Here is a 14,975-nt window from a genome sequence, read left to right as displayed (position 1 = left end):
CAAGAACTTAAAGTATGAGACTATAAACTATACACTGCATTATATGACATTACAATTCTGCTGTCTTATGAATTAGACCCAAATTGTTTCTTATTTCTGAATGCAAAGATGAGTTTACACCTACCGTATTTTTCGCCCTATAAGATGCACTGTTTCCCCTCCAAAAATGAAGGGGAAATGTGTGTGCGTCCTATGGGGTGAATGCAGGCTTTCGCTGAAGCCTGGAGAGCGAGAGGGGGTCAGTGCGCACCGACCCCTCTCACTCTCCAGGCTTCAGGAGAGCCGCAGCGCCAGCCCCGCAAGCTCCGGGGACAGCTGGGAGGCGCAGCACGTCTTCCCGCTGTCCCCGGACCTGGTCTGCAGGCGGGCGGCGGGGAGAAGAGCGCTTCTCCCCGCTGCCTGCCCCGCAAGCTCCGGGGACAGCTGGGAGGCGCAGCGCGTCCTCCCGCTGTCCCCGGACCTGGTCTGCAGGTCCTGGGGGAGGGATTTTTTTTCTTTATTTCCCCCCCAAAAAAACTTGGTGCATCCTATGGGCCGGTGCGTCCTATGGGACGAAAAATACGGTACATTTTTACAGACATTTCATACCATCAAGTTTGTAAGAGGAAGAACTGATGGATGCCACTAAAATTTATGGGCTCCTCCTCCTGTGTGTGCAGCTATAAATGATTTCTGCCCTTTGATTTTCAAATTATGATGCCAATACAATTTTTACTACTTTAGCAGCTGGGTGCTCATCTACTGTCCTGAGAATAGAAGCAGTACTCATGTAGCAGCACTGATCTGATTGCTGCTCCCCCCCAACCTAGTTATTAATTTAAAACCCATCAGGAAATGTTAATTATGAGTCTTCCTTTACTCATCTAGTTTGCCCCCTTTTTTGGTTATAAATATATGGGTCTTACTTGTTTTTCATAACCAGAATGTCCCAAGATAGCTGTCATTTGAAATCAACAACCTTTATCCTTGTTGTCGAGCTTTTTTTTAGTTTTCCCAGACATTTCAGCAATCCCGCCCCTCATGCTGCTTATGAGGGCTGAATACCTGCCGGACATATGGCAACCCTACCTACCTGTAGTAAAGGAATGGCTCCAGGCATTTTTTATCCCTCATCTTCAAGGATTACTGTTTTGCATGCCTACCTTCCTTTGTGATGTATCTTAATGCGGTCACTGGGTTGGAGAAGCTGCCCATTTTTGTACCACTTCCCTTCTACGTTCTCAGAGATCTCACATTTCAGGGAGAGCTCTTTGCCAAGCCTCACAGTCTGGTCTTCCAATGGATGTAGTATCTTAAGTGGCCTCACTTTGAAACAGAGAAATGAGAAAAATTATTGCAGCAGTTCATCATGATCTGTTTATGTAAGCGGTGCTGAACTGGAGCATATCTGGACCACAGGAAGCTACTGTGTACATTCACAATGTGATCTTCAATGTGCATCTAAGAACCTACCAAGTTTTGTATTAAGGTCAAGCAAGACATGAATTGCCTGAATACTATTAACATGCATGTTTTTGTTTTGTAAGTAGCAGCCACAAATAGCCGATTCAGATAGGAAATTTTTGTTAGGTTCATGGCAGGGAGAGAAAGAGTTGAACTTCTCCCCAGCTCCACAGTCCTCCTGAAGCTGCTCAATCTTTCCCAAGTCTGCTATGTATAGAACAAATATGTACATTGACTGCATTTATGCAATTAACTTTATGTCTAGTTGGAAGCAGTGCCTATTAGCAGTGCTGTCCATAACTGAATTCTCAGTTAACAGCATAAAAGGTATAAGCATGCAAATAATGGCTTAGAGAGTAATATCCAAAAATTAGTACAATGTTCATGTTCCCCAGTAGTTGCTTAAAAGGAGACACTTTCACTTGCTTGTCCCGCATGTGTGTGCTGAGTAGAACTAGGAGGCTTCAGAAGGCATCACATGTATGATTTCTAACACAACTAGAACACCACACCCCGCCCCCACACTTACAGTCAACTTTTAGTTTACAAGATGATTGTCCTCCCGTTGTCATCACTGAATAAGTTGCATTGTCAGCTTTGGTTCCTTCCTCGATGATTAGAGTGTGTTTTTTACCCTCAACCTTCACTTTGTATCGAGATTTACTATCAAGAGGCAGCTCCACACCATTTTTAAACCTGCCCAGGGACAACAACAAAAACAAAAAGGTGACTGTCTGCTGATAAGAACTCACAATCTTTCCTGCTTGGAAATACGCTCCGGAAAAACTTTCTGGTAGATTTGCAAGACATTCTTCTGAGACAAAGGACAAGGCACCCCCCTACCTGTGCCGTTCCACTTGCCAGAAGCCCATCGGACTGCCAGTGGCATCTTACTTCAATAATGGAAATAGGACAGCACACGTGAGAGCAGGAGACTCACTCAGGGGACGCAGGGCAGGCCGTGTGCAACATAGAACTCTGTCCTCCAGGACCTTGCATCTGCTGCTACTATTCCCTGTCCCCACTCCACCCACCAACTCAGCGCCTGCTGCCTGAAGCACCCATCTGCCTCTACCTAATGGTAGGGTTGTTAAGACAAAAGCAAATATTTCCATAAAGAGGTTCCCCATTAAAAATATAAGTTTCCGCTTTCACAATATTCATATTCTCTCTCTCTCTCTCTCTCACACCCACCCACACCCACACACCCACACACACTCACACCCACACCCACACCCTCCCCCCATGAATAGCTTTTCACATGATAATCATCATGTGAAAAGGTTGTCTCATTACACTGGTACTAGTTTACAGTGGTGCCTTGCAAGACGAAATTAATTCGTTCCGTGAGTTTTGTCGTCTTGCGATTTTTTTCATCTTGCGAAGCACGGTGTCGGGAAAGTTTTGGAAAAGCTTCAAAAATCACCAAAGTCTTTAAAAACCTCAAAAAACGCTACCACACCGCGTTCTATGAGTTGCTCCTCGAAGTCAAGTCGCAACTGTATTAACGGTGTTAAGAAAAAGGAAACAAACTTGCAAGACATTTCCGTCTTGCGAAGCAAGCCCATAGGGAAAATCGTCTTGCGAAGCAGCTCAAAAAACAAAAAACCCTTTCGTCTAGTGAGTTTTTTGTCTTGCGAGGCATTCGTCTTGTGAGGTACCACTGTATTATTAAAGACATCTCTGTCCTACGAGCTCTGGATTAACAGTAAATTGAACATAGTTGCAACTTTGTTCCTCAATGATCAGGGTGAGGATTTTTTATCTTCAATCTTAATTTTTCTAATGGAAATATATCATCAAGGGGCAGCTCCATGCCATTTTTAAATCTGACCAAGCTGAACAAGCCATGAGTGGCAATCAAAAAGTTGATGGATATGGCTGCGGTCACTCAGCAAAGATATGGAGCAATCACGAACACCTACACTTTCGTCCTCTTACCATGTTGTTGATGCATATGGCATAACTGGTATTTGGATAGCTTTTCTGTTATATTTTGCCCAACTGAACTCAGCAATATGATTTGTCCAAATCCATTTCTCTTAGGGTTTAGGTGTACCTGGACACAATCTACACTGAAATTGAAGCTGATCTGAACAAGGAAAGCCTTATTTTTTCTGTGCCAGGGGGTGCTCCTTGCATAAACCTTTGCTTGTACGAAACTCCATGTGCACATGCTGACATTTGCACATGATCCAAAGCTGCTAAACTGCCATGCCTGCCCTTTAGAACACCTAAAATTAGTAAATTCTCATTGGCCCCCATCATCATGGCCAATAGTTGGGGACGATGGGGGTTGTAGACCCAACATCTGGAGGGTGCTTCACCGGCTACCCCTGAATTGCTTCTTAAAGCAGCCAACATGGTGTCCTCCACATACTCTGGACTACAACTACCATGTGCCCCAGCCAGTACAGCTGGGGGGCACCACATTGGGGAAGTCTGATTTAAAGGTACGTTTGCAGCTACTTAGGCAAAAAATGCAGCAGGATAAATTGTACAATACACCCTTATACTGACAGGCACTTCATTTCAGGCTATCGAAAGTCCAATCTAGCTAAAATCCATTATGGCCATGCCCAGTTAAAAGCAATGGAACTTAAATTGGGTATGACTAACTTGTTAAATTAACCACAACTAATCTCAGCAGGACTGCCCCTCCCCCACAAAAAATATTAATTAAAGAAGGATGTAGGTGGCTTACCATTTCACATTTGCATCATCTTCAGACACTTCAACTGATAATTCTATTTTGTCACCAATATAAGCATTGGTATCTTCTAAGGCTTTGGTCACAATCACTGGGGGCTCTGAGGGGAGAGGAACAAAGAACACTCTGTTTTAAAATCATAACATCAGATGGTTTTGTACATTGCAACCTCCTTTGAATCAGCAAGTTAAAGTTTCCACATCTTACACCAGCTGGAGCTGGAGCATTCTGGGAGCCCTAAGTCTTATGATCCATTGCAAAGAACATAAGAGTGGTGTAAAACTGATGGACTTAGACTGGAAAACATAAAACCCCCACATAGCATTGTGCAGTCACTATCAGCTGACCTAGGATATTGCACCAGTACATCAAAACAGTGCAGGTAGGGGAAAAGTTCCCTTCTCTTTCCCCTGCCCCCATTTTCTTTCTTTCAGACTACATGCACTTATTCGTCTGTAGCATTTATTTTTCCCCCAGCTCCCTGATTCTACAACCTCTTATAATAATAATTTGAAAAAGTGAGCCTCTATGAGACATAGAGAGAAGAGGGAAGAACTCTTACGGAAATGACCACTCCCTGCTTAAAACGGGGGGTGCCCTTTGCGTGGACGCGCACAGCCCTAGATCTGGAGCGGCCCCATCAGCATAGGCTTGGCTTTGCCTTCTCTCAGGTGGGATACCTGGAGGTCTCCGCCTACCTCAGTCAGTTGTCCAATCCCACCTGGGGGAAGCGTGGCCAAGGAGACCAGGCCAGGTAGGGGAGGGATTACCTGCCCACACAATAGAGGGAGGATCTTACCTGGGAATCCTCACTTGGCTCCAGAGCTTCTCCCACCCTACCCACCCTCAGTTAATGTCTTCTTTTGTAGGTTAACTTATCTTCACAGGTATGCGGGCGCTGCTACGTTAAGGTCGCTGTTATAGGGCCGGAAAGGAATTTCCCTGCATTGGCAGGTTTCGCCTTTCCCGTAGCAAAACGTCACAACTTTGGCGGTATCAGGCCTTGGGCGGAATCCTTTAGTCCAACACCCCTCTTTGCGGCGGCGATACCAGGGTTCCCCGTTAAAGGGGTTTCTGAAGGGAGGCTTTGACCGTACGCCGAAAGGTCGTCATTGCTCTCCCCTGCAGCGGCGGCGTAACGGGGGCGGCTATCTCTGCTTGAACATATGTTCTCCAGAGCTGGCCCAACCCCCCCCCCCACACACTGGATAACCCTGAAGCTCCCTAGGTCCCCGGCTGGGGACTGGGGAGGGAGAACGCCCAATGCCTGAGCCAAGGTCTACCCACATTTGAAAGTTAATAAAGTTGTGGCCAATTTAATCCCATAGCACGTTGTCTTGAGTCGTTATTCCACATGACGGGGGGGACCGCTCGGGATCTGGGGACTCCGCCTGTCCACGCAATAATTTTGCCTAACAGAATTTTAGCTAGTAAGAATTCATTTAGATAAGATGAACTGGATATGTTTATCCTGTTTTAACTTCATCACCCTTTAGCTATTTGGGGATTGTTATGTGTGTAAACTATTCAGATGTTAACCCCCCAAAAAATATTTTTTAAAGCCATACGGTCTCTTTATCTGCAGTTTTATATCCCTGACCTTTCAGAGACAAACCCCACACTGCCTATCGGAGATCCAAGTGAGCTTAAGCTGTTTGGTGATGGCAACCAGGGGAAAACAAAGACTTCCACCTGGTGGCAGTGGTAAGGTCACGGGAATGGAAGAGCAAATGAGAAGAGGAAACTCCGTTTGGCCTTGGTCTTCCTTCCTCACATGCTCCAGGGTGTAGCTGTGCACCCATGACTGTAGCTAAGCCATAGCAAGTGCAGGTGGCTCATTTCATCTATTTGAATTGTCATCCCCATGCAGAACTAATAAACCACAAAACTGTGCTATTTCATATTAGCAGAGAAACTGGCAGAAATTTTGTAATCTTGCTTACCTCTTACAAAGAGTTCTGTAGAGCATTTCTCATCACCAGCAGTCACATGATAGCGGGCGTCATCTGTGAGCATGCAGTTGTTGACAAATAAGATTCTCTCATTACCTTTGTGCTCAAATATGTATCTGTTGGAAAATGGCAAAATAGCAAACGTGGAATTATGGCCAGGTTTCTAGGAATTGTACAGGGTTCTGTTGATCTAATAGAAGGGTAGTGTAGAGGAAGAACCTATGCAACAGGATGTCTTAAAAAGGTACCATGTATTTCTCTTACCTGTTTATACTTTCTGCCATGGAATTTTAAAAATTGATTTTTTATAATGAAATTTGCATGCTGCTTTTATTGTTCTATGATCAAGTGTCAACAGGGAATTGACAAAAACACCCAAAAGCAAAAAGCTTCAGAAGATATTTTCCCTGAGACCTATTGCAATTATTAATATCTATCAGTCGTTGTCCCTCCACCCCACGGCTTATTCCTTTTGCATTTTAACACTTGTATGTTAAATGTATATGGCCCTAAAACTATCAGAATACATTATTTCTAGGAAGCTGAGGAAGGATTATTGCAAACACAAAGTTAAAGAGGTCCAAACAGAGCAGTCTCTGAAATGCTAGATCAGTGGAGATGGAAATAACCTGTAACAGGAGCCCAGGTTTCATTCCAGCACTCTTGTCATTTTTTCAAAAAGTACAATAATAGCTGGGGCAAAGGAGCCAACATTACTGGTAGGCCAGATGGCTCAAGGGATAGGTAATGGGATATGGAGCCTTTCACCTTGAGGTCATGGGTTCACATTGGTTTCAGGTCAGTAATGACCAAAGCTCATTAGCATCTAACAGCTGCTTGGTGGCCCGAAAAACGCAAAGTAGTATCTTCAGTTGATCTGGCTTCTTCAGAGAATGTACAGACCTTGGGGAAGCAGGTAACGATTATGAGCACGGACTCTACTCCAGTGACCAAACTCCTCCTCATGACTTTTCTTCCTTTCTGTCCTAGGGGGCTCATTGTTCAGAGTGGCTGGCAATGGCAGAGGAGGAGAGAGTTCCTGGACACATCCAGTCCTCAGAAGCATCTCATCCTCCTGCCACACCACCCTCCCACAGGCTCTGCTTGTCAATATATAACAGACATGGATATACAAGTTTTCAATTTATACACTTGACAGTATATGTTAACAACATACTGCAGAATACACCTGCAATAAAACACGCAATTCTCTTAATTAAGGATATAAGAACTGAATATGAAATATTGTTTAAAGCTGCGTTTATGGGAATACTTACTTTCCACTTGGACGTATTTCTTGCCCATTTCTATACCACTTGAGTTCCACTGTTGGGTCAGCCAGCTCCACTGAAAATCTTACTCTACCTCCTTTATCCACTTGATACGCAGGATCCAGAATCTTAGCAAAAGCTGTTGGGTGATAAAAATGTTGCAGTGGAGACACACAGACAGAAAATATGTGGAATCCCATACTCTGTCATGAAACTTTACAATGTCTAAAGGTGCCTTCATACTGTTGTTCAATGTGGATTGTAAGATTCCCATTGTCCAGATGACATTCTCCTTCATATCACAGACTACCCACACTTTCATCTCCCTCAATCCAGATTTCCTCACACTCCATTTTGGAGCATCCCTGGCATGAGACAATCCAGACTGACGTCAGAGAAAGTGTGGGAAGGCAGTGATTTGGAAGAGATTGTCATATGGACATTAGTGAATTAATGGAGATACCCATTAGGATGAGCCCTGAAAAATATGGAATAATCAGCCATTCTGCTTAAGGTGTTTCAAATGGTATATTGCTGTTTTTAAAATGTGTTATCTGCTCTCAAACCCTGGAGTTAAAATAAACACAAATTCTGAGTTGTCTGACCCCCCCAAAACTGTACTGTAGCTTTGCAGGTCATGAAGCCTAGTTACCATAACAGGCAACAGGAAAATAATTTAACAAGCCTGATTTCTCCAGTGAGAATTAAGCCATACTTGGCAAAACTCTTCATATGCCTCAACTGTTAAAAATATAGCAAATTCCTTTGAAACGCCTGGTTCCTTGCTGTCATGGAGCTCCCTTTGTGCCCACAATAGGGTGAGGAGCAGGGAGAAGTAGAATTGAAAGCATCATTTGGCCAGTTGGGGTCAGCTTGTACCATGGCGGCACTAGCCAATCTGCACTCACGGCCAATCAGAAAGCAGCATGTGGGAATGGGGAGATGTGTCATTAGATCAGAGTGAACCAGAGGTTCTCCTTCCTGGTCTGCTCATTAAATGGTTGGGTCCTCCATGGGCCCAGCCAATGCAAAGCCTGTGTGTGTGTGAATTCTTCACATGGCTCAATTGTTAAAAAGAGAATGGCTCTCTTTAGGAAAGAATTAGAGACCTTGTTATGAGGACTGCAAGACTAATTCCTGTCTGCGAGAACCTTTTAGGAGGAAAAGTGTCACTTGTATTCCTAGGCAGATGTGAAACAGCTTTTCCTTGCTTCCCCTACCTGCACTTTTCTTTTCTTCCCTGCGGGTGCGCTTCAGACGTTTCAGCATGCCCCTTAGGTCAGTGATTCCATACTGAAAGGCAATTTTCTCATAGTCATTGGGGCTCGCACTCTTCAGGATCTCCCACACATCTACATCAGGCTCCTCGGGCTCCTGCTGCTTAACCTCCCTGATCAGAATAAGAGATGGGGGAGGAAAGGAGAGAAAAAAGAAAAGATGTGCCAGAAGTTGGCGTCATGAAGAGGACACATGTGAATTCAACTCCCAGTGGGATACGTTGTTGTTTTAGATAAGACTAGTGATTTAAGTCAAAGGCTTAAGGGCGTGCCTGAGCTGACAAGGTTGGTTGTACAATCAAACGTCCTTATCCAAGAAGGGGAGAGAAGTAGCGGGATGCATACTTACCCTTGTCTTCAGTGGGTAACATTTTACAGATCTTGAGTTAGACTTTTGAATTCAAACCTGTGAGATTTCACCTGAAAGAAACTGGACTTCTGCACCAATCTATTGTTTTTCCATGTGTGGGCTTCAACTGATGGAAAGAAAACTGTGAGATGTATTTTGAAAAATATAATTTTTTTAAGGCCCGGGATTAACAGGAAGTAGCCTATTGGGTCAGGCCATAAACACAGGAGGCATTTTGAGAATTTTACTATTAAAGTTTGTCTGATATTATGAAATATTGGCATGTCAGGGTAGCAGCTTACTGTGAACAGGCTGATTGCTCCAGCTTTTCTCCTCCCCACTAGCAAGTGGAAACAGGAAATAGGGTCCCCGAGTTAGTGTTAAATCCAAACCAGGGAGAGTGGTAATCCAAGCACAAACATTACCTTCAGTTCATGATCCCCAGTTCATATGTAACATTAATCTATGGATTGTGACTTGTTGCTCCCACTTGTGGAGAGGAGCAAATTGAGAGTGATCTGCATGTTCACTGGAACTATTAACCATGGTTTGCCATGATGTGTGAACATACCCTTGTCTCAAAAAGTAAATTTGTAAAAATTATCTGGTAGCTTAGGGCAACAAGTTGCAGAGGCACCAATGTTTTTTTTCTTAAACAGTAACTGGTCTTTCCCCCCATAAAAAATATTTTTTGCAATAGCAACTGGGAAATCTACAAGGAGAGTAGACATAGACATGTGAAAATGAATGATAATCTTATGGTGAGACTACCACATGGAATATATTGAGCCTGTGTCTTAATTAGAATGATTTTAATTCTGTAGCAGTAAACATTAACGATAATAAAATTATGATGATGATGATGATGTAGGCAGTGTCTTTTTCATTTAAAGAAATGGAACCACTAAATTATTGGGGTGAGGAGGAGTACTTTGCCTTATAGTAACATTTTATAAAGATCCTTGGCCATTTTTTGTAGATCCTAGCAAAATGTTCATATAATGTACTGATATGAATCAGCTGTTGCGAATGGATTTTATGGCATTAACAGTATTATTTTAAGTGTCTGTAAGAGATGTACTGAAATGTACTGCAATATGTCTGTTAACATATTACGGGTGTAGCTTTATGATATGGCCTCTTATTTCACTTTTTTCATGCTTACAGTTTACAAAGGTCAGCTACTTACTGCAAAATACTGCTGTGTCAATGAGATTCTACCTTTCCAAAGGTCATGTAAAAATGCAAACGTATCCAAAAGCTGACATGCATTAAGGGGATGAATTCTCATTTTAATAGGCTGGCCATCCTAGCTGTGGCAACTCCTCTCAGTTGCACATGCATCAACAGGAACCAAGATGAGAATGTTCCCCTTTAACATTCATTAGGCAGTTGTTGAGAATGAGGATTGGTGCGTCCTGATTTTCAACCCATTATAAGAAATACTCATCCACCCTCTTCATTTACCTTGTTCAACTGAAGAACAAATCCTTGAGCAAACAAACTTTGTCCTGAGGATGAAATGGCTGAGTGGATAATGGGCATGAGACATGTTGTTGTTGTTAGTCACTTTTCTCAAAGAGTGACCCTAAGTGACTTACATTCAAACCAATTAAGAGCATCGAATAAAAATATAAAAACACAGCTTAACAGATACAAGGCACGACTTACAGAACCTGCAGAAACAGGCCGCAATGCCACCTTTCATCAATATGGATCTTTTTTTGCCGCTTTTCTCCTATCTATCCCATTGTTTGTCCCATCTTAGTGAATGCATGGTTAAATATATACTTTTTTAAAGCTCAGTTAAATACTTCAGTTTTCTTCTTTCTTGGAATTTCACTTTGTTTTTACAGAAATGCAAGTTCATTACATCCAAGCAGTTAAATCAAGCCACTTTCTGAAACTTATTGTTTGAGGGAATGACAGGCCCAAGTCCAGCTGTCACTGCGATTCAATGGATTAGCGTACCATTGACAGTTTAGATGCATTGCACCTGGTCATCAGATGTAAGACAAACTCTCAGCCTTCAGGAATGCAGTCATGTGTTCTAACTATTTGGCTGCTAGATGCTAACATAAGCTGCAATGTAAATCTGACATCCTTCCATGTAAATTGATTTGAGCTGAAGTCAATGTCATTCAAGAGGCTTAAGCAGTTTATATATTCCAGTGTATTTCAACCTAAAATCTGCAGAGTCAGCATGTATAATATGAGCATTCAGATTTTTCCTAAAGGGTTTACTGATGAAAAATTAAGTGCCTTCAGTACAGCCAGTGAAATAAAGTTTAGCATAATAAGAAGCAAATAAATGAGGAGAAGTTTAAGTAGCACTATGGGAATTGTTCCATCAGTCTAAGCTTTTTACCTTGCCAAACAGAATGATCCTTATTCCCCTTCCTTCCTCAAGCTCTTCTGGGAGTTCTCCTGAAAGCCAATTTTTTTGGGTGGTGGTGCATGGGAGATGAGAAAGGGGAAAGCCATGTTGCACTAGTGGCTTTCACTAGTGGGACTCATCCTTCCCACAGTTACGTTTTCTTAAAGCAGTTAGGTGTAACTTAACTATGCTGTATGTACAGCTAGATAAGAAAACCTATTCTAATAAACATGATTCTAAGCAATGAAATGAAACAATATTTCTTAGCAATGAAATAAAGTAATCAATTTGTACTGAAAGTCTGATTTTCCCATTATCCACTCAAGAGTTAACATTTCTATACATCTATATGCATACACACACATATATATCCATATATAACACAACAAAATTAATGTAGCAATAATACTGATAATTCCCAAATTCACTAAAACTTTTCCACACACAAGCTGTATATTAGTAGGAAACATCAATGGAAAATCAAACCAAGCCAATGCATTTCCATATGTAGATATAGATATATCTACTAGTATTAATATAAATATTACAATGAGTGCATGTCAAACTGAGGATCCTAGTTAGGGAAGAGAAAATAGAGATCTGGCAAGCGTGAAATAGATTTTTAAAAAGTTTTGTTGTTGTTCAAATAACATCTAAGCATTTACTTGGATCAACTTTTGAAACATGGTCAGTTCATGTTTTGAAAACCCATCTTCCTGAAGCCAAAGTAAAATTGCATCTAAACACAGTGTGCAACTACCGGTATATATCTTGTTTTTTCTTAAACTAAATACAGGCATGGCTGAGCCCAATCTTCACTGCAAAGGCAGTTACTGGAAAGGAGAGCCTTGACCCTAGTCACTGATGCGTGCATGATAGACCTGGGAACTCACTCTATGATTCCTTGAGTTCCATGGAAGAAACATGAGAAATAAATGTAAGAAATAACCTTCCAGCATCCTTTGCAGTTAAATCATTGATTAAATCATTTCAAAATTAATTTTGATTCCACCCTATATAAATGATATATTAATGGACTATTTGGTGAATTTTATCCATCTAAAAAAAGCTACCTGCTTTTTCCCTGTTCTTGCTCAATGAACAAAGTTATTCTGGTCCAATCTTGTGATGATTTGATTCCCCCCCCCCCCACTCAATAAGCTTGATAGTTATTTCATTAAGCATACCCCTTTCCCTAGGGAAACTGCCAGAGCCATGTGAGATTTCTCCCAGGCCACCTTGGCTATAGCAGGACGCTAGATTGCCTAGTGAATTCACACTAGGGCTCTTTGAAAATAGAAGAATATGATAATTTTTGTAATTCTGATAAAGTGACAATAGGGTGACCTCCTAAGCCCTGGTGACCCAGCAAGAAGCATGATGTCCCTGTCACCTATGTATAAGCTTAGTATGGCATAGGGTTGGGAGTGTTGGACAAAGACTGTGGAGATCCAGGTTCAAATCCCTCCTCAGCCACGAAGTTTATCGGGTGACCTTGGAACAGTCACTCTCATCCTAACCTATCCAACAGGGCTGTTGTGAGGATGTAGTGGGGAGTGGGGAGGGTCATGCGTGCCGTTCTCAGTTCCTTAAGGGAAAGGTGGATGAAAATATAAATATAGAAACTTTTACCAAGAAGCTATCTCAAAAAGGTGGTAGGGCAAATTTCATGCATCTGCAAAACTTGGTCCTATGTGGAGTGCCTGGATTGTGCGTGTTGTGCTGTTTTTTGGAGGGTTATGTGTGCCTGCTTCTTGCAACACAAATATAGCTCCGCTTGATAGGTCTGAACAGGGCCTCAGTCTAGTAACCTAAAATGGGCAGAATTGTCCTTGAAGCCTCATGACAAGAACAGGGTACTGAAAACTGAAACCACATATAAAGGACAAGCAAATGTCTGAACACTTGCTCATATTGTTATTCATATCTGGGGATTTAAAGCGCAGCTAACAGCTTCTTGGATTATTTTGAATTTCAAAAAATGCTTCCATGTGCCCTCTGAAATGTTTCCAGTTTTATAATACACTATCAGATTCCACCCAGCAAGTTGCTTCCTAGCCCTACTAGACTTCCCATTTTAAGAGCCCACAGCATATGTGTTTTTCAGACACATAATGAATGCATGCATTATCGGAGCTCAGTAAATCATTTCACATCATTCCTTAGCAGAAGGAGGGTGAATTCAAGAGCCAAAAAAGCTGCAGTACATCTGTGGTCTGCATGCTTTGAAAACAAGTGTTCCAGAGTTCAGTTTTGTTATGGTTTTCTTTTCTTTCTCTCTCTCTTTCTTTCTTTCTGTGGGGGATGGGTGTAGCACAAAGATCAATTGTTTGAATTTCTCATCCCTAGATAGGACATGGGTGGGGAAAACATGCAGGCACAAAACAAACACCAATATACAGTACTGACACCTGCCAGTATGACCTCATCCCATGTTATAATTTAGTGACACAGGAATGCTTCTCTGAGACACTCCTATGTCATTAAGTCACAATACGGGGCAGCAGCCTTAGAAAGTGTACAATATCCTAAGACTTTTGTGGTTTCTTGTCAACGTGCTAACAGAGTTGGCTTAACTCTCAGCAAAAAATTTACCTTAAGAATTAAAAGTTTATAAACATCAATCAAAAGGAAAGGATGGTAACATTGGGGGGGCGGGATTACACCTGACGCTTTCTGTTGTGCAAGCCTAACCCATTTCCAATCCACACCTTCTCACTTCATTGCTTGGTTCTCACCTACGTTTCAGGAGACCACTAAAGTCAAGTTCTCCTGCATCCTCTTGTCCTTCACCGCTGTTATTAATAAAAAAAATCAAAATCAAACCTTTGTTTAATACCCAGAGAGTTGGACAACACACATTGCATACACTAGATGCCCTACGAACGCAATCAATATAGAGACACGCAAGTAAGAAGATTACATCAACACAAACTTGTATTCTTTTTCACAGGATTTACAACTCCCATTAACAAGCACTTGTGAAAAATGAACACAAAGGTTTGCATTGCACTTGTGACACTTGTTCAGGCAAATTCTTGTAAATCTGCAAATTTGCCTAAATTTGTGTTCCTGTAACACAAATGTGTTTCAAACAGAGTCTGCACAAAGAGCTTTGTTTTTTTACTTCTACCAAGTGCCTACTGAAACAAAACAAAGGGCTTGTGCTGAACTCAGTTGCATATGTGAAACAAAGATGTGCATTGTTGTTTATGCTGCATAGAACAATGCACAACCATGTAAAAATATCCAGTAGTAAAGTTTCATTTAAACTTGTCAGCAAGGGGGAAATTTGGAGAACCTATCCATTGAGTGCACACAGTGTGTTGTATGATGTTAAAGATGAGATGGGGTGGGTTTAAAAATGTGGATTTCTTTCTAGAATGTTGAGCAATAACAATATAATTGCAATACTTATAGACAGGAGTTAATATACTTTGCAGAGACTTAAGAGTTCCCTGGGCATTGGCATCCTGATAATCTAATCTTTGGGGAGAGGAGAGCAGGTTAAGTAGAAGATTCCTAGCCTCATTTTTGTCTGGTAGCATAATAAGTGGGAAAATGTAGGTAGTAGCCTGGCTTGCACATGGTTCTAC

The 14,975-nt window shown here is 41.9% G+C and overlaps 1 protein-coding gene across 11 annotated transcripts in view; it reads right to left on the bottom strand.

Annotated features, from left to right (window-relative positions):
* Nucleotides 1–14,975, bottom strand: part of MYBPC1 (myosin binding protein C1) — a 96,648-nt gene that overhangs the window by 38,449 nt on the left and 43,224 nt on the right. For all 11 annotated transcript variants that reach the window (XM_081212227.1, XM_081212232.1, XM_081212224.1 and 8 more), the window contains 7 exons: nt 14,118–14,174; nt 8,597–8,766; nt 7,383–7,515; nt 6,097–6,221; nt 4,148–4,253; nt 1,973–2,139; nt 1,143–1,305 (listed from right to left, as the gene is read on the bottom strand). In XM_081212227.1, the coding sequence (XP_081068353.1) occupies nt 1,143–1,305; nt 1,973–2,139; nt 4,148–4,253; nt 6,097–6,221; nt 7,383–7,515; nt 8,597–8,766; nt 14,118–14,174 (921 nt within the window). The remainder of the gene's footprint in view (nt 1–1,142; nt 1,306–1,972; nt 2,140–4,147; nt 4,254–6,096; nt 6,222–7,382; nt 7,516–8,596; nt 8,767–14,117; nt 14,175–14,975) is intronic.

This window comes from Podarcis bocagei, assembly GCF_964188305.1.
Source record: "Podarcis bocagei genome assembly, chromosome: 10".
Taxonomy (NCBI): Eukaryota; Metazoa; Chordata; class Lepidosauria; order Squamata; family Lacertidae; genus Podarcis; species Podarcis bocagei.
Note: the sequence above shows the minus strand (reverse complement) of the source record. Positions and strands in the feature narration are given on the sequence as shown.